General features: G+C 37.2%; 1 protein-coding gene across 1 annotated transcript in view; it reads left to right on the forward strand.

The window, feature by feature from the left end:
• The first annotated feature begins 1,989 nt into the window (after nucleotides 1-1,989).
• Lama2 (laminin subunit alpha 2) overlaps nucleotides 1,990-19,418 on the forward strand; it is a 606,823-nt gene continuing 589,394 nt past the window's right edge. Inside the window, 1 exon segment of the mRNA XM_052169299.1 lies at nucleotides 1,990-2,181. Within this exon segment, the coding sequence (XP_052025259.1) occupies nucleotides 2,070-2,181 (112 nt within the window). The 5' untranslated portion in view covers nucleotides 1,990-2,069.

The raw sequence follows: 19,418 nt of genomic DNA on the forward strand, positions 1-19,418 counted from the left end.
ACACACACACACACATACACATACACAGACACACCACACACACATACACAGATACACCACACACATATACACACATACACATACATACCACACACATAAGCACAGACACAACGCACACACACACACACACACACCTTTTTATTTATGCTCTATTGACCTCAATCTAAAACAGTTCTAAAACAATAAAGTAAAGCTATTCAGCTTTTATTGATGAAAACATTTTCCCTAAATGACTACAGTAAAATTCAAAAGCTCTAGAATAGTTAAGAATTTTGTCTTATAAACCAGTACAAGATTCTAAGGCTGTAATAGGCAAGCTGTGACGGAGATAAATATATATGTATACATCCCACAGGGTGAACTCAATTTGAGAAGAACAACAAAAGTGAAAGTCATAAGATGAAGAAATGATACTATTTGTATCAAATGTTGTGTCAATGGGGGGCGGGGGAGCAGGCTCCAGAGTCAGGACTTAAACCTGTTTTCCACACAGCACACACAAATGTAAAGAAGCCATGGATCTAAAAGCAAAAGCCTTTTGAAACATTCCTGATGAAGGGTGGATCTTAGCTTTGGATTCTCATCAGTTCTTTAACAGAGTTACTTTGTATTCTATGAAATGAAAATACTGTAGCTTCTATGCGGCATCTTAAAAATGGATACACCTTAACGATAAACTAAAAAGAAAACTAAGCTATCCATATAACCACATAACAGCCATATATGCACTGCAAAATGGATATATATGTATAAATTTTTAGTAGGTAAACAAGAACATATGAACACTGGGAGTCCAATATCGTAGAGAATTTCACTTAGTGGTAAGAATCTGAAATGTTATACACATTTTGGTGAACTGGAAACCCACAAAGCATTATCTTGTTGGCTTAACTAGGGCATCCTGTAAAATTAGGAAATACAGATCTTTATTTGCAAGCAAACTTCTGTCAGATTTCAAATATAAAGCTTTTTATTTTTTTTCCTTAAAAATATTTACATGAGTCGCCCATGGCTTTAATCCCAGCACTTGACAGACAGGGGCAGGTGCATCTCTGAATCTGAGACCATAGGAAGATCCTGTTTCAAATTGACCACACACACACACACACACACACACACACACACACACACACACACGAGTCACACACAACACTCAGTCAGGTACGCGCACACATGTGGTGGTCCATTCAGAAGTTCAAGAGGGCGTAGTTTATGGTGTAGGGCTGCTCTGTCCTTTGAGGCACTGATGCAGAGGGGATCCTGGGTGCCTCCTAAAACCTATGACGTTGCTATTCCATTGCCTACTGAGAACCAGTGGCCTTGTCAATAATAACCTGTTATGGAGTGGCCATGTGAACCGGGTGACAGAGGGTAGCACATTGTTCTGTGTTAAAAGGATGAAGCCGCCTTGACAAGCAAAAATCCTCGCAGACACTCCATGCCCTTTTAATAACGTCCCTTGGTTATAGGAGCCACGTCCAACCAGTGGAGTGATTTCAGAACCATTTCAGTAGAATTGGGACAGCTTTAGGCTGTCATACCCTGCTGCCTGGACAACTGCCTTCCAGGAAGTCCCTGCCTAGGGTACAAGCCAGTGTGAGGTTCCCCACGGGCAGCCTTCAGTTCCCTAATAGTTTGCACCATGACCTTGGGGCAGCCTGGGATCACCTGGACCCAGGGCAGCTGCTGGTAATTTTGCCAGGACCTTCTGAGGAGCCAAAGTTTCTAGCTGTATGGCGATAATGTTTTCCATCTGGCGTGATTTCACAGACCCCAGAGTGCCTTGGTATCAATTACTTTCCTAATGCTAAAGAAGTTTGGATAACTCCTGCTAGAGGCCCGATTCCCCTGAAGCTTCAGGAGCACAGGTTCTTTCAACCAAGGACCCTTTAAAGGCCCAAGCCCGGGAAGGGGTGGGGACTGCCCTTTCTCCCCCACCCTTGGGCGGTGGCCGGGCAGAGCTGGGGAGAACTGTCTCCTCCTCTTTCCCCTGCAGCTGCTCATTTCAGCTGGGTGGACCCGAGGCAGCAACTCCGTGGGCTCCGGAGGAGTGATCTGCTCCGGCCAGGATGCCTGCGGCCGCCGCCGGGATCCTCTTGCTCCTGTTCTTGGGGACCCTCGAAGGCTCCCAGACTCAGAGGACACAACAGCGGCGACAGTCCCAAACGCATCAACAGAGAGGTACAGTCCAGGGCGCCCTTTCCAGGGAGCGCTGCTTTAACTGGCTTAAGCTAGGGAGAAAGAATCGCTGACGGGGACCACTTTGCTGCTTTACTTTAGGGAGAGCTCTTCCAGGCACAAGTTCAGAGTAAGTTCCCTGAGAGGGCAGTTCCCGCCAGCTGAAGGGACACCAAACTCTGCTTGCTAAATCCTGGGAACTGTTCTACGGAAAACTTGTAAAGTTCCCAAGGCAGACTTTATTTTTCCAATTGAGAGAAAATGTTTCATCAAATTAAGATTCGGTTCCTGCAGAGGAACGCTCCCCCTCCCCCGCGCGCCCCCAGCTGTAGTTAAGTTTATCTTAGAACTTTGAGTTAAGTAATTGTTTTCTTTTAACTTTAAGGATCGTGTTTCCAATTATTTGCATAAAGTAGTTTAGTATGTGGCTAACACCTCCAGTCTCACATTTGTGAAACCTCCTCTCACTCAAAATAGACGACTTCTGTGCATTCTCGGACGCCAGCGGTCACAAACACATCTCAGGCGCTTTGAGGAACAACTGTATTCAGTGCAGCTAAATTATTCTAATCAGAGCATCCTATTGTTTTTGAGCATATATTTCTGGAAAGCTTGGGAGTCTTTAAACAGTTATCATAGTTTTTACACGATGCATGTACAGCATCGAGAAACATAATTTGTAACACGTTCTTCCAGCAAGCATTTCCCAAAAGTTGAAAAACCTGAATGAAAATAAAAAATATTTCAGAAATATGTTAACTTGGCTTCAAAGGATTGATCTTCAAGAGGAAAAAGCTATAGGAAGTTGGATGAGGTTGAATCTGGTAGAGTAATTTTTCTTTCTTTCTTTTTTTTTAATTAACTGGAACCAAGCCATGTTAATAGTCCTCATGTTTGTTCTTGTTCTAGTCTAGCACTTTGCACAGGGCCGTTTAATAGAATATAACAGATAGCATAAGCTCCTCACCATAATCTTTGATTATACTTCCTAGAATAAAAATGACTCCCAGTTTCTCCAGATAACCTTCTATTTTTGCAGAGGTGAAATGGGGTCAGTGTGGTGCAAATAATAGAATTACTGAGACTGTGCTTTGGGGAAATATCCTTGGCTGTTGGTTTGAAAAAGGAAAATGCTACGTTTAACATTTGTTCTCTCTTCAATTGTGATTAACACCAGGCGGTACTTTAATTCTGAGAATTCTCTCTGCACATTCATGTGTGTGGTCTCCCTCTGTGCTCTACGTTTATTTATTTATTTGTAGTGGGGGTACACACATGATATAGTGAATGTGTGTGGTCAGTTTGGAGAAGTCAGAACTCCTTTTCGCCCTCTGGGTTCTGGGTATAGATATCATATCATTAAGCTTGGGCAAATACCCTTAGTCAAGGAGTCATCTCCTCTCTCCCCTGGGCTCTGTTATTGTCTTTGGTAAAGCCATTTGCAGTGTATTGGGGGAGTGGGTCTAGGATAAGTGACTTAAACTTATTAATAGCAAAAAGTATATTTAAAATACATTTGTGATGGCTTAAATTAGTGTAGTGCCTTACAATTTAATGTACTTATGCAGAAGTCGTATACCCCTGGGTCACAAGATCTACTTTCATCTTCCGTTGTTATTATTCCCACAGGGCTAATTAAAAACCTAAGCTTAGAGTAATAGCCATGGAAGTTCACGTAACTGATGAGAATATTGTTTTCAGAAACTAAAAGGACACCCAATATAGTTCATGTTCACATTCCCTTTTCTTGGGGCCATGGTCGCTTTCTTTTCTTCTTAGAAGGTTGTTTCTCCTTTGATATTGCATGTCAGCAATAGTCACTTAATATGGATTGACAAACACATGTTTTCTTGGCTAACACCAACTTCTCTCGTTTTGGTTGTATGCACCAGCAATGACCTGACACTAACTGTGAAAGATTTCTGCCATCCCTTACAGACCAGTGCCAATTTACTAAGGATGTTGACGTGTCCTGTATTTAGACTGTAACACTGCAGATCACAAACCTATAGATTGCGACTCCTTTAGAAGAGCAAACAACCCTTTCATAGGGGTCGCCTAAGACCATTAGAAAACATATCTTTAAATTATCATTCATAACTAGCAAAATTGCAACTTTGAAGTAGCAGCAAAAATAATTTTATGGTTGAGGGTTGCTGTAACACAAGGATCTATATTAAAGGGTCACAGCATCAGGAAGGCTGAGAGCCACTGCTGTAAACAGAATTAGAAACTTAGCAAATTGTATTTATTTGCCTCTCATTTTTCTGGAAAATATTGTATAGTTTCTATAGAACACTGAGTTGGAGTGCAAATATTGATTCGATAAGTTTGAATTTATAAAGAAAATGTTTCACTCTCCTATTAATAGCAACAAAATAGAGTGAATGAATCAAAGTGAATTTACCATTTAGCACAGGAGAAAATAAAATGCTGTCTGCTATTCGCACGATTAATATCTAGAAGTGAAAATCTACTATGTGATCTGCATTGAGGGAAAACAGTTTCATAAGAATATGGTACAGCAAGTGAGATCAGTCTGGTAGTAGGACAGCTTTCCTCTGCTCCCGTGTCTTCATATGCCGTTTACGTTAACAGAAGGGTGGTTAGCTTGAAGTTGCTCTGTTTGCCTAAATTTTGTTGGTGGGGAATAACAGGTCCAGAAATTTCAGGGGTCTCCACTCTGTAGAATCTGTACGAAATTTATTTATAATTCATATTCCAGATGCTAAATGAAAAACTCTCTTCTGGAAATGTACTATGGCCATTATCTCTACAGGAATGAAAATGAAAATACCAGTGTGAAATGCAGCCGTCTCAGTGTGAATATATAGTCTGGAACTGTGGCAGAAAAGTCAACTTTCACATATACATAGGGGCGGACAAGGCTAGCACAGTAGAGACCCTGACAGATCCACAGACAGTAGTCGAGGATTTGAAAAGATGTTCATGGGAGGAACAGTCCAAGGGAAGACTAGAGGAGGAGGAGGAGGAGGAGGAGGAGGAGGAGAGGGAAAAGAGGAAGAGGGAGAAGGGAAGGAAGGGGAGGGGGAAGGAGGGGAAAGAAGGGAGGATGGGGAAGAGGAAGAATAAAGAGAAAAAGATGGAAAAAAGAGGAAAAGGAGGAAGAGGGAAGTAAAGAGGAGGAGAAGGAAAAGGAGAAAATGTCTTCAGACTTTAAGGGGTTGACACGTGGAAAGGATTAACAGAGCCTTTCTGAACTGGGTCCACAGAAGAGAATGAGGACTTGAAAAGCTTCACTCTAATGAGAATAGGAATCCTCTTCTGCCTGCCATGTTATCCTTACCAATCATTTGAACAGTTCAGCAACAGCTAGGTACTCCTTGCTTCTGATGTGTCCACATGGTGGTAAGATGCCCTGCATGCTAAGTGTGCCTTGGATATCATGCTATGTGGAGAGGAAATTACAGCACGTGGTGTCTCCCCTCCTATTTCAGTTCCAGTGTTCTGGAATTACAATCTATTGGTTTTGGAGTGAACGCTCATATTCCAATATCTGGGTTCTTAAAAATGTCAACAAAATGTTAAATGTGTTGAAATGTGTATTTAGATGCCTTCTGGAATTTAAAATAAAAACATGTTTGGGATAAACCTTTCTCATTTTGGCAAAAATACTTAAATATTTATTAAGGAATTTCGACATCACTAAGAATTGCATGATTTTAAAACATGTCTTATAAAGTGCAAGAACAGTTTATAAAGATAGTGGTATGAGGCTTATTCTAGTCATAAACCTAAAGTTATTCTTTTAACCTTTGTTTTACTACATTTATGACTTATTTATGATAAGTCATTTATGACTTATTTATGATAACTTATTTACTGTCCACTGACCTAATAGTTTTGTTAAACTTCTCCATAACATATAAAACTAAGCATAAGAACTTATTCAAAACCATCTATTATTTACATAGGAGAGATAATAAAGTTGATACAAGTATTTTAAATTTCATATATTAATATATGGAGATTTCTGTGTGGAGTCTCAAGGTTTTTGTGTCTAGCGAGATTATGTAAAGGACTGACTTGCATCTATTTCAAGGATGTTGGTCATTTAGAAGTAAAAACTGGCCATGCTTTTATAGTTCTGTTTTAGATCACTTCCTTAAATATAATTCATTTGACACCTTTACCTATTGTTATTATAAAGTCCAATTAGGTAACCCAAAGATTCTAGCCATGAGTGACTGCTTTGGGGAAAGTGGTGTCATCTTTTATGGGAGGGATTAAGTAGGAATTTCAAGAACAGAAGACTTGGAGACGGCTCTGTGAGGGGAGTGTTAGATGCACAATAAATATGAGGATCTGATTTCACATCACCACTACCCTCAAAAACTCAGGATTGCTGGTCATTGTCTACAACTGCAGTGGTTCAAGGGGCTGGAGAAATGAAGATGTACTCCAGGTCTACCAGCGGGCCTTTTCTCAGATGTAAGATGAAAAACAGTGAAGGAAGACACTGATATGATCTCCGGCTACCACATGAGCACACATATAATTGTGACATACATATGTATACAATACAATGTCCCAACCCTCACATATTTCTGGATAGTTTCTACTATCCTACAATAGATATAAATAAAGTTTGCTTGATGGTACATTTTCCAACTCAGAGACTTCAGTTTTATTCATCAGGGCAGATCAGTCATGCTTAATAGACCACTAATACATTTAGTAAATACCGAATCATCTTTGGCAATCAACGTACTTCACTTCTACAATTAAAACACTACTTCTTTGGGTACAAAGAGACATAATAGGACCTACTGTATGCAGAAAAACTATAACATATCACATATAATTCTTCACATTATATGTCAAGCTCAGAGGACCACACATCTGTCCATAATAAAAGTAGAATACCTAGTAAGGTCCAAAGAATGGCAGCAAGCTTAATCTGGACCAAACGCTGTAACCTCAGTGAGGTAGCTGGCTGCTTGAGTTACAAAGGACAAAGGATGCACCACATTGTGCTAAATTCAATGTGCTACAATTCACATTGTAGTTCTCCAGTATTCAAGTAGAGAGGAATTTATTATTATTATTATTATTATTATTACTACTACTTCCAGGTAACCCTCCAAGCTTGCGGGTCTTAGTTTAGCAGTTTAGAGGCTAAGAAACTTGCTATTGCTCACAGATATTATTCTCCTTTTAATCCAAAAGATGGAAAATTAGGATTTGAGTATACTTACAATCTTTAAATTACGTAGGAAGCAGATAGCTTGGTCAGAAGCCCAGGTTTGGCGAATCAAAAAAAAAAGCCAAAACAAAACAAAAAACAGAAACAATAGGATATAAATTAGAGGAAAACAAAAAAACTGGTTAGTGTAAGATTCTCATCAAGGTTGTTGTATGTCAAAAAGACACAAGACACAAATCCTCATCCCGTGGACCTTCTAGTTAGTTGGGATAGACATGGGGTGATAGGAATATGGTGAATATATAATGAATATATAGCAAAGTCAGACATAAAATCAGAATACGGTTGATGATAAATACCCTGAGAGGCATACAAGAGAGATGAGGCCCTGGAAAAGCAAGGAGATTGACAACTATTTACTGTTGTAAATGGATTGGGAAAAGTCAACCTCATGAAGAAGGTCAACTTGAACAAATGCTGGTAGGTAGAGTGGAATGTCACTGCAGATATCTGGTGGAAACACTCCCCAAGCAGGAAGCAGAGTTGACTGGGCCACACTGAAGGGTTCTGAAAAGTATATGAGCTAGATGACATAGCATGGAACATTGTAAGTATTCATTTAGTTTTATAGTCTACATGAACTAGATCACACAATATGGGCCATTGTAAATATTCAGCTTTATACTCTTGAGATAGAAATGGTACAGGTTTTGATCATAGTTAATAAAGGAAGGAAATCCTACATCACTTCTCATGTAGACACAGGTCACTGGGACTAGACCCAATGCCCAAGAATTATATTTTCCATTCATTCCTTGTCCTGCATGTTCTGTGCATGGAACATGCAGTGATTCCATGTTGTAGAATATTCTACATCATGCTTCTTGCTATGAAACTCACACTCCTGACATTTGCTTCTTTACTGGCTGGTTTTGTGCGTCAACTTGACACAGGCTGGAGTTATCACAGAGAAAGGAGCTTCAGTTGGGGAAGTGCCCCCATGAGATCCAGCTGTGGGGCATTTTCTCTATTAGTGATCAAGGAGAGGAGGGCCCCTTGTGGGTGGTACCACCTCTGGGCTGGTAGTCTTGAGTTATATAAGAGCAGGCTGAGCAAGCCAGTAAGTATGGCCTCTGTATGGCTCCTGCTTCCTGACCTGCTTGAGTTCCAGTCCTGACTTCGTTTGGTGATGAACAGCTGTGTGGAAGTATAAGCAGAATAAACCCTTTCCTCCCCAACTTGCTTCTTGGTCATGATGTTTGTGCTGGAATAGAAAGCCTTACTAAGACAACTTCCTTCATCAATACTGTCTCACAATTTGAAGTGTGTCAGTACCTGCCTTCATTAATGCTTTTATGCAAGGATTATCCACAGCTATCTTTACATTCTGCCACTGCTCTCAGAAATACACTGAAGCTTCTAAGGGTAATTTTCACTTATATTCACTTTAAAACAAAAGTAAGGTATTTTCAGTCCTACATATAGTCACCTGTACTTTGGAGTTTCCTTTACTATTATCCATTTCAATATCAAAGCTAAACTTTAGACATCATTTTTAAAGTGACAGAAAGATACATTGGTCTGTTGACCTCTTTTATGAAATGAACTTTGAAACATTGCCCATATTATGAACAGAAGTTTATTCTCTGTTCTGTTTCGATTTTTATAAATACTTTAAGAATCACTGTAAATCTTACAGTGACCTTTGGGCCAAAGTAATGCGATTTGGGCATGATTTAATTCTCTCATTGGAGACAAAAGTTACATGAAGAAAATTGCTTAGCTTTTCCCTTGCGACCTTCTTTTTTCCATTCTCCTTTAGCATCCTGCTTGAGAATAAAATATGGTAGTTGAAAGAGATGATTTTAGCATTACAATTTTAAGAAGACATAGGCAGAAAATTTCACATACCTCTCTCCTATTAAAGGGCACTGGTATCTACTATCTAAGATGCTTCTGAGACAATCTGGATTTACATGGCAAATTGAAGCTAAAGACTTGTCAAAGATATGTAGCATAGTTTCATTTTTCCCCTTGAATAAGCTATCTTTTTTGTTTTTGTTTTTTGATGTGAGGCTTCATGAACCCCAACTTGTCTTAAAAATTCTATATAATCAGAACTGGCCTTGAACTCCTGATGCTCTGCCTCCACAGCCCAGGTGCAGGGCACACACGCTGGTGTTACCACACACCTCTTTGCATTATGTTGAATGAAATCCAAGGGCCTCATACAGGTTAACAAGGGCTCTGCTGCTGAGTTATACTCCAGCCTTTGAATAATAACTTTAATATGGAGAGGTATTTCTTTTTGCCATATCTTTATTTTTATTTGGAGACATGCCATTTGGTTAAGGATCATGAAGTCAATTCTATTTCTTGGTCATTTTTCAGAACACTGTAAGAAGCTTAACCTCTCTCAAAGAACAATGCAAAGTCTGAATCATGAACACTTCTAGAGTGCTGTGGTGCCTGGCACTTAGGGGAGGAACCTTGTGCAATGCTGCAATGTTTTCCCATGTATGTCCTTTCCACTGACTCCGAGCTGCATGTCTCTCCAAGGCTCTCCATATTACTGCTCTTGGATGCCAGATGGCTTAATTTGGTATAATAGTATTTAGTAGATTTTGCACATTAGCATATTACTTACACAATGTGGGTATCTAGTGAGTTAATATAATTATTCTCATCTTGTAGAGGGAAAGGGATCTTGTCCTCCAGTCTGTCAAGGATAAAGAACAATCCTAGTATAATTTTAGAGTTGGAAGTTCAGTTTCGTTCTTCTGATTTTATGAATTCTAAGTCATCATCCCTTTTTAAGATTTAGATTTTGTGTTTTATAGGATAAAATCATTTCTTCCTCTGTAAATTATGTTCTTCTAATTAGGAAACAGAGTCACTAGACTGTACTCATTAGTGGCTATCTTCATGTAAACTACATATACTACATAAAACCATGTGAAAATATAAACATGTATTAATTAAAACTATGTATCAATTTAATCTATTACATTTGAATCGCTAAATCTCTTGGGCTTGGATTGTGCTATTATAAGAAAGTATTAATTGGTTCTTTACTGGCTTTTCTGGAATCACTTCTGCAGGAGTCAAGCAGTAATATTCTCTAGGAAATGAATAAAAAACAAAACACTTGATTTGTAAATGCCACTGAATGAAAGAACAAGAGTAAAAAAATCTACTTAAGAATCAGAGATAGGTTACTCTCTACTAAAGAGAAGGAAAATGGCCAACTTCATAAAAATACCTGCCCCTTTGAAGTAACTTAGTGAAGACAATAAGTCAGTTGCTTATATTTCTGCTGCATGGACATGCAGACATATCTACAGCTGTGTGGGCATGTGCACACATCTTGAGTGGCATTGGCATGTGTACATATCTTGAGCAATGTGGGCGTACACACATATCTTAAGTGTCACTATCTGGACTTTTCTGTGATAGAGTTTTTCATTAGTACATTTAGTATATTTAATATATTATTGACTTATGGTCTCTTAATGCATTAGCGTTTCCTGATTTATTTTAAAAACATAATCTTTTTTTATAGAGTATATATTTTTGTGTCTTTCCCCCAAGTTCTAATAAGTGTCACAACTCCCAGGCTCATTGCTTGATGTTCCTTTTGAACTGAGTAAGTTAAGACTTATGAAGGAAACCGCAAATTAATACATTTTATCATGATGGGGAGACCGTGTCTGAGTTACCTGTCAGGAGGTTTTGTAACACATTAAGCAAATGTTAGCATCTACTAGTTCCTCAGTAATATGAATTAGTCTAAAGGCTGATACGGTGCCAAGAGAATCTCTGGCTCAAAAAAATGGTTTTGCTCAACACTGTGGTGGACCAAATCCACCAAAGACAATTTGTGAAAGAATTTGGTTCTGTACTTGAGGAAAGAAATGTATGAATTCAAATATAACTAGAATTTCTACTGTTGTAGTCTGAACTTTGTATCTCGGTCTGTAATAATTACCTAGTACTGCTTGCCTCCTGATACTTTCAATTTTCCACACTCATTCGCCTGTTTTAGAAATGACTCTGGAGGAAGCAGCAAGGACCTGGAAGATGACAACAATTAAACTGACAGAGAAGTCATTACTTAACTAACGTAAAAAATTTGATAGATGAAGTTTGTCCTATGAGTATTATAATCACCCTAGAAAATGCATGTGAAAGTGATTGTTAGTGGATCAGTGATTACTCTTACTTTTTTCTGTTGAGCATAGGCTCAACAATAATGTTTTTAGCATGCATGAATTCAACTTTGCACATGAATGCAAAACACTCTAAAAATATTTCTTGTGCATGCCCAAATCTATCTCACTGTAGAGGTGTTGAAAAATTCTGTCGGGGTTACCCTGGTCAGCACATGAGATAACAGGAAGCACAAGCATCGATAATTAACTAATCTTTATGTTACTAACTTGTGTGAGAAGTGATTTGAAACAGACAACACCATATTGATATTTTGAATACATTTTTGGCTCTGTATTTTCTTCATGTAAAGAGTGACTGTTGGTTTTCAGTATTTCTCAGTGTTATATACTCGCTAATTAAGCATTGGTAAAGCCTTCAGTGCATTTAGAAAGCTGTATAACAAAGCATATATCCTTTCTTGACATATGCTTTGGTGCAATGTAGAAAATATATATTGTAGAAAACATCTCACTGTAGTGTGTTTATGTTAATTTTTATCAAAGAGAACTAATTGTCTTGAAAGACAGTTTCAATGCTAACTTGGACAGGGAGATTTTAAAACTATTAATTATATATTATATATTAATATAAATATTATTTGTACAAAACAATGACTTTAATTATGATCTTTTTATAGATGTATATTTTGTGCATTGATTATATTCATTCTTCTAATCATCTCTTATTTCTCTTTCAGTTGGTCCTTGCTATCCTCAAATAGTTTTATATTTTCACATTTTTAAAAAAATCTATATTATTCCATTTTTCTAGGGCCATATCCTAGTAACAGAAAAGGTAAATTGATTTGAGAGGAAAACATTAAATGTAGCTATCCCATCTTACTACATTTGTAAATCATTCTAGATACATTTTATGTATAGGTGATGATATGTTTTATAATCAAGCAAACATTCTTCCCCCTTTTTCATTATATAGCCTTTATTAAGTTGAGATATAGTCTTTCTATTCTAATTTTCTTCATAACTTTGCTTTAAATTGAAAATAGTTTTTTTTGAATACAATAGGCTCTGATTATGGTTTCCACTCCCTTCAACTCTTCCCAGATCTTCCCCGCATCCTCACAATCCCAATCCACACCTTTCTTGTTTTTAGTCATTAAAAAAGGGATCTTAATAATAATATCAACAGAATAAAATTAGATGAAGTAAGAATGGAGAATCCAGAAAAATATAAAACAAACAGGAAAAAATAAGAACCAAAGAAAATCACAAGAAATACATACAGATTCAGAGACAGATATATTCACATATGCAGAAAACCTATAAAAACAAAATTGAAAACCATAATACATAAGCAAAATACCTGTAAGGTACACAAAAGCAAAAACTAAACACACAAGCAAAGAAGCAAGAATTGTACATACTTTGAGACCAAACAAACAAAACAAAAATTACCAAAGGTGTGTGTGTGTGTGTGTGTGTGTGTATGTGTGTGTGGGGAGGGCTGATGGTGGTTGCTACGTAATCCTTGTCATGGGGCCTGCCATTAACAGTGTAATTTGTACATACATTATTACAAGTGTGGTTCATATAGGCAGTAAGACTCCATTAGAGAAACCACTTTTTCCTTGTGAGAAGTTATCATCTAAAGATAACTTTTGATTTAGGAATGAAGGCTTGTGTTCACCCTATCAGTACTGGGGCCTCATCTGACTTAGACCTGTCCTGGCCCTGTGTATACTGTCACAATCTCTGTGAGTTCATAGGTATATCAGTCCTGTTGTCTCTACAAAGCTTTGTTTCTTTGCTTCTCATCCTCAGTGTCTGTTCTAATGTCTCTGCCTTCTCTTCCTGAGCTCTCTGAGCCCTGAGGGGAGAGATTTAATAGAAACATCCCATTTAGGAATGAGTTTTCTCTATCCTGATATACTGCCTCCAGATGTAGGTCTCCATATTTGTTCCCATCTGGACAGGAAGAAGCTTCTCTGAAGATGGTTGGGCAAGACACTGACCTATGAGGATAGCAGAATGTTGATAGGAGTCATTTTATTGCTATGTGTCTTTAGCAAATAGTAGTTGGTTTTCCCCAGGTCCACAGGCTATCTAATATCAAGCTCAGGGCAGCCTGAACATGCCAAACATGAGTTGCATCTCATGGACTGGTTGGTAACTACCACAATCTGTGCTGCTATTGCATCAGCATATCTTGCAATCAGGACATCGTTGTAGATAGAAGGATCTGTAACTGACTTGGTGTTTACCTTTCTCTTCTGGTCGTATGCAGAGTACTTTCTAGTACCATAAATAGCAGTCAGTAGGCAAAGTCTCTATGTAGGCACCAGCTTGGCTTGTCTGTCTTCGGTGATGTAGGTAGGTGTTATCTTCAGCAATGACAATACCAGTTTGTACAGACCAAGCAATAGTCTTGGCTGTAACTTGGATCATTATGGGGGTTTTCGTAAGGACCCCTTGGCTATCAACTTGATTATATATAAGCCATTTCACATACTGGAGGTTTCATTTGGTGGCAGGATATGTCTTGCTGGGGTTTTTGTCTCCACTGCTATTTGGTGATTTCATTTAGATTTCTTTCATGTATGGATGGATTTTAAGAAGATCTACTCCTATTAGCTTTCCACATGGACCCCTCAAATGGTTTCTAGTTTTGGATGTTCCTTGCTGTATTCCTCTCTCTCCCCTTCACTGTTTGATCTTCCAGTTCCAGCAGCCTCCCTATATCCTTAATGATGTATTCTGTTTTTCCTTCCTAGGAAGATCCTTCCCTTCTTGCTAATCTGTACATAATATCTGTGGTGATAGGGGTTGTAGCTTGCTTATTGAAGGCTTAACAGTGAATGTCCACTTATAAACAAATACATGCCACATTTGTCATTTTGTGGGTGCATTACCTCAGGAAGATTTTCTTATAGTTCCATTCACTTGCCTACAAAGTTCATGATTTCTTTTTTTAAAAACAGCTGAGTAATATTCCATTGTGTTAAGTGCACCACAATTTCTCTATCTGTTGATTAAGTGTTCTTTTTCATTTCTTTTTATTTATCTCCTTAACCTTATGTAGGATGTTCTCTGTTCAACTTTGCATGATTGATTTTATACACTGTCTTCCTTACATAGCATTATCTGAGAAGTGTTGAGGACACAACAGAATTCCATAGTTTCTCACCACTTCAAGTTGGCAAATGTTATATTCAGTTATTAATTCCTGTGGAGACAACCTTTTCCTTTCCTCTTTTCTACAATGTCTACTGTGATGTTCATATTCACTTAATTGTGAGTTAATTTCTGATGGCCTTTCCTGAGGGTTCCAAGATTTATTATGTCTTAAGACTGGCATGGTAAGAAAAATTTTAGGAAAAAAAAATTTTACCTCTGTAGATTATTAGCAAAATCATAGGACATGAAGCTGAATGGGGTTGGGAAGTGGGTTGACCTAGGAAGAGTCAAGGTGAGGAGTGAGGATAAATGCAATGAAAATACAATTCACATTTCAAATGATTCCCAAGAAGAAGGAAGGAGAGGGCCCTGGTCCTGGAAAGACTTGATGCAGCAATGCAGGGGATTACCATGACAGAGAAATAGGAGGGGGTTGATTGGGGAATGGGCAGAGGGAAGAGGGCTTATGGGGCTTATGGGGAGGGGGGAACCCGGAAAGGGGAAATCATTTGGAATATAAACAAAGAATATAGAAAATAAAAATAAATAAACAGGACAAAATAATAATAAATGAATAAAACCCTAAAAATATAAAATGTTCGGTTTTCAAAAAACTACAAAAGATTTTTTAATGGCCTGTACAAGTAATAATATAAACAACATCCAATAAAACCCAAAGGGGGAAAAAGATATTCATGGGTTGAAGAGATAGCTTGGCTCAGCTATTAAGAGTACTGGCTGCCATTCCAGGGGTTCTGAGTTCAATTTCCAGCACCCACACGGTGGCTAATAACCATTTGTAATGGGATCTGATGGCTCTTCTAGTGTTTTTGAATATAGCTACAGTGTATTCATATCTTAACTAAATAAATAAATCTTTAAAGCATAAAAGAAAACACTCAGCTGTATGAAAATCTCAAAGAATTAATAAAAATACAGCTTAAAAGAGAAAACAATAGCCAGTTCTGAAGAGAGTAGAAAAAAAAACCCTAGGTAATATATATATATATATATATATAAAGCATTTATAAGCTAGCTATAAAGCATTTATAGTAAGCTGTTTCCTTTGTTTTAATTTTTATCTATTTTGTAGGTAAAATCTATATGTATCGTGCATGCATATACACAAAACACATCTTCCCTCTTTCTAATTTCTCCCTAAAAGGCTCTACCACTTTCTTCCCAACTTCCTATGCTAAAAATCTCACAGAATTCACTCAGTTTACATGTGTATAGGAGAGTCTACTAGAGCATGAGCAGCTACTCCGCTAGTGGGGGGAATTTCATGAATCCTGCCAAGGCCAGTCCTGGAGTGTTGACTGAGCTGAACTTACACAGGTCTTGTACATAAAGCCACAGCTGCTATGAGTGATTTTTAAGAGTGTTTATTGACATTTGTTTGTAGTCTAACTTAATGGTCTCTCTTGGAGAAGACTCCATATGTAGATGGGATAAAAAGAATTTTTCCTTGAAGTTAACTGAAATAAATATCTGTCATTTCGCTTAACTCTGTAGCATAGTTGAATGATGCTATTATTAATTGGTGTTTTGTTTGAATCTGTCCATTAATTACAATGTGATCTCAAGGTTCTTACAAATGTTGCGAACTTTGTTTCTCCCCTGACTCTAATAATGTTTTGTTACTTGTATACTTTATTCTTTGGTGCATATATGTTTATTATTATTTTATCTTGTTGAAATCCTCCTTTTATTAGTATGGAAAGAACCTACTTTATAGCTGTCTCTTTTGTCTTTATTTTTTAAAGTTGATATTTAAAATTCAATTCTATCTAACATAAGTCTAGCTACTTCTCATTTTTTGTTTTGTTTGTACAAAATATTCTTTTTCAATCTTTAATTTTTAATTTATGTATTTGACTTTACTGAGCAAGTTTCTTTGTTTTTGTTTGCTGTGTTTTTCGTTTTTTTCTTTATTTTCAGCCTCTTGTTTGATGAATTTAATCTTTCATATTCCATTTTGTTTCTAGTGAGAATTTAATCCTGCCATTTCATTAACTGTCAATTATTTTGTTTGTTTTATTTATTCTCATCTCTCATTGTGTCATTTTAACTTGTTTCTTTGTTAACTCTTTATACTGTAGTTACTAGAATTGATTCTTTTATTTTTCTTTGGAATAGCTGCTTATTATTTCTGAGTTTTATTCTTTCCTGTATTTTCATGATGTTATCGTTTATCTTTTACTCCTGAACACTCTTTAAACATTTCCTTTAGTGCTAGTAGAGTCACAATGATTTTCTTCAGATTTACCTGTCCTGGAGTATTATTCCTAAATAATTTCACTATGTAAAAATCATCTTCTGAGAATGTTGATAAATATCTTTGATAGAATATGCTTTTCATAACACATTTGGGGCAAAGGATATCATCCAATTGGTCCTTTTATGATGCTGTTTGAGCTTAAATTTTAATAGTGAAGTTCCTAATTAATAGAGCATTTAGTTCTAGAAGTATAATTTGGAATCAGAAATCCAGCTCATGTGAGTATTAAACATGAACACCTTAAAATTAGATTTTTCTGGAAGCTGAGCTATGGAATCATACCTTTTTGGCCAAGTGATGTTGAGGGTGAATTATTCTGTTTCTTTCAAGCATTCTTTCTATCTTTAAAGTTGTACTAATATTAATAGCTTTTATCGTCTAGTCTCAGGATCATAAGGAATCAGCGGCTTAATTCATCTGAGAAGGGAATGATGGCACCATTATTCAAAGTCTTTCCTCAGTGTGAGGTTAGCAAGATTAACAATTAGAGCTTCGGCTTAAGACTGAACTAGCTTTATGGGACTGTTCAGATGGTCTAGTTGGTCCTGATTTAATTTTGGTATTTGGTATCTGTCAAGGAAATTGTCCATTTCCTCCAGATTCTCCAGTTGTGTTGAGTACAGGCTCTTGTAGTAGGATCTGATGATTTTTTGGATTTCCTCAGTTTCCGTTGTTATGTCTCCCTTTTCATTTCTAAGTTTGTTAATTTGGATACTTTCTCTGTGCCCTTTGGTCAGTCTGGCTAAGGGTTTATCTATCTTGTTGATTTTCTCAAAGAACCAGCTCCTGGTTTTGTTGATTTTTTGTATGGTTCTCTTTGTTTCTACTTGATTGATTTCGGCCCTGAGTTTGATGATTTCCTGCCTTCTTCTACTCCTCCTGGGTGAAATAGCTTCTTTTTGTTCTAGGGCTTTCAGGTGTGTCATTAAGTTGGTAATGTATGCTCTCTCCATTTTCTTTTTGGAGGCACTCAGGGCTATGAGTTTTCCTCTTAGCACTGCTTTCATTGTGTCCCATAGATTTGGGTATGTTGTGTTTTCATTTTCATTGTGTTCTAAAAAGTCTTTAATTTCTTTCTTTATTTCTTCCTTGACCAAGGTATCATTGAGTAGAGTATTGTTCAATTTCCACGTGTATGTGGGTTTTCTGTTGTTTCTGTTGCTATTGAAGACCACTTTTACTCCATAGTGATCAGATAGGAGGCATGGGATTAGTTCTATCTTCTTATATTTGTTGAGGTCTGTCTTGTGACCAATTATATGGTCGATTTTGGAGAAGGTACCATGAGGTGCTGAAAAAAAGGTATATTCTTTTGTTTTAGGATAGAATGTTCTATATATATCAGTTAAATCTAATTGGTCCAAAGCTTCAATTAGTTTCATTGTTTCCTTGTTTAGTTTCTGTTTTCCTGATCTATTCATATTCTGACTCACCCATAGCAGCCTCTTATGGCTCCCATAGCAGTCCTCTTATAGAAGTTAGAAAAGTTTTTAGTCAATGAGTTTTCTTCCAGAGGTTTCAGTATTTTAACAAACAGAAAATAATCTCATAAATTTATAATGATAAAATGTTAGTCGTTTACTTGTTCATTCTTTAACAGTTTATCTCTAGCTTAGTGTGACATGTATTAGGTGCCCAAAAGAAAAATAAAAGTATAGCAACGATATGAATAATTCAGTCCTTTTAGCTCTACCAATAAATATGTCTTTCCATTTTACTTTCCCTGAGGTTTACTATCTGGATGAGTTTATATAATATATAAATTTCCATAAATACACATGTATAAGCAGCTGTGAGAGATCAGGATCAACACTACTCATGCACTAAGGAAAGTAATTTAGAAGTGGAGGCCACCTTTGATCTTGCTTCTTCTTGGGTTATTCCTCCTCCACCTCTTTGGACATTCCAGTGAGAGTTATATGGCCTTTAAACGCTGTATGAAAAATGAAAAGTTCTTGGCTTAATCAGAGCCATTAGGTATTTGAAGCCCTTTTGGATAAGAAATGCAATGTATCAGATCAGTGATACCCATTTAAGATGTAAGTTGGACAGACAGAAAATAATAATCCACATAGATTGACTTGATTGCCATCTGTTTTTATATTTCTTTGTTTTTTTCTTAAACATCACAGAATATCTATCTCCAAGAAACCAGGAAACAATTTCTTAAAGCCTCCACAGAACTGCATAACATTTCAGTGCCTGGAACATACCTTGATGTGGTTTCTTCCTTGTAGTTCACAACAATCAAATTGGGTGACATGCAGAATGAATAAGATTTGAGACTGATGGTTTTACTTTATTGTTGGAGTGTTCTTCTAGCTTGCAGGAGACCATGGCTTTATGACTTATCCCTGCATAAAACTAAATGTTGGGATACTTGAATGTAATCCAAGTACTACAGAAGATAGGGATGGGTGGATCCGGAGTTCACGCACAGCCTTGG

This window comes from Apodemus sylvaticus, chromosome 23, assembly GCF_947179515.1.
Source record: "Apodemus sylvaticus chromosome 23, mApoSyl1.1, whole genome shotgun sequence".
Lineage (NCBI taxonomy): Eukaryota > Metazoa > Chordata > Mammalia > Rodentia > Muridae > Apodemus > Apodemus sylvaticus.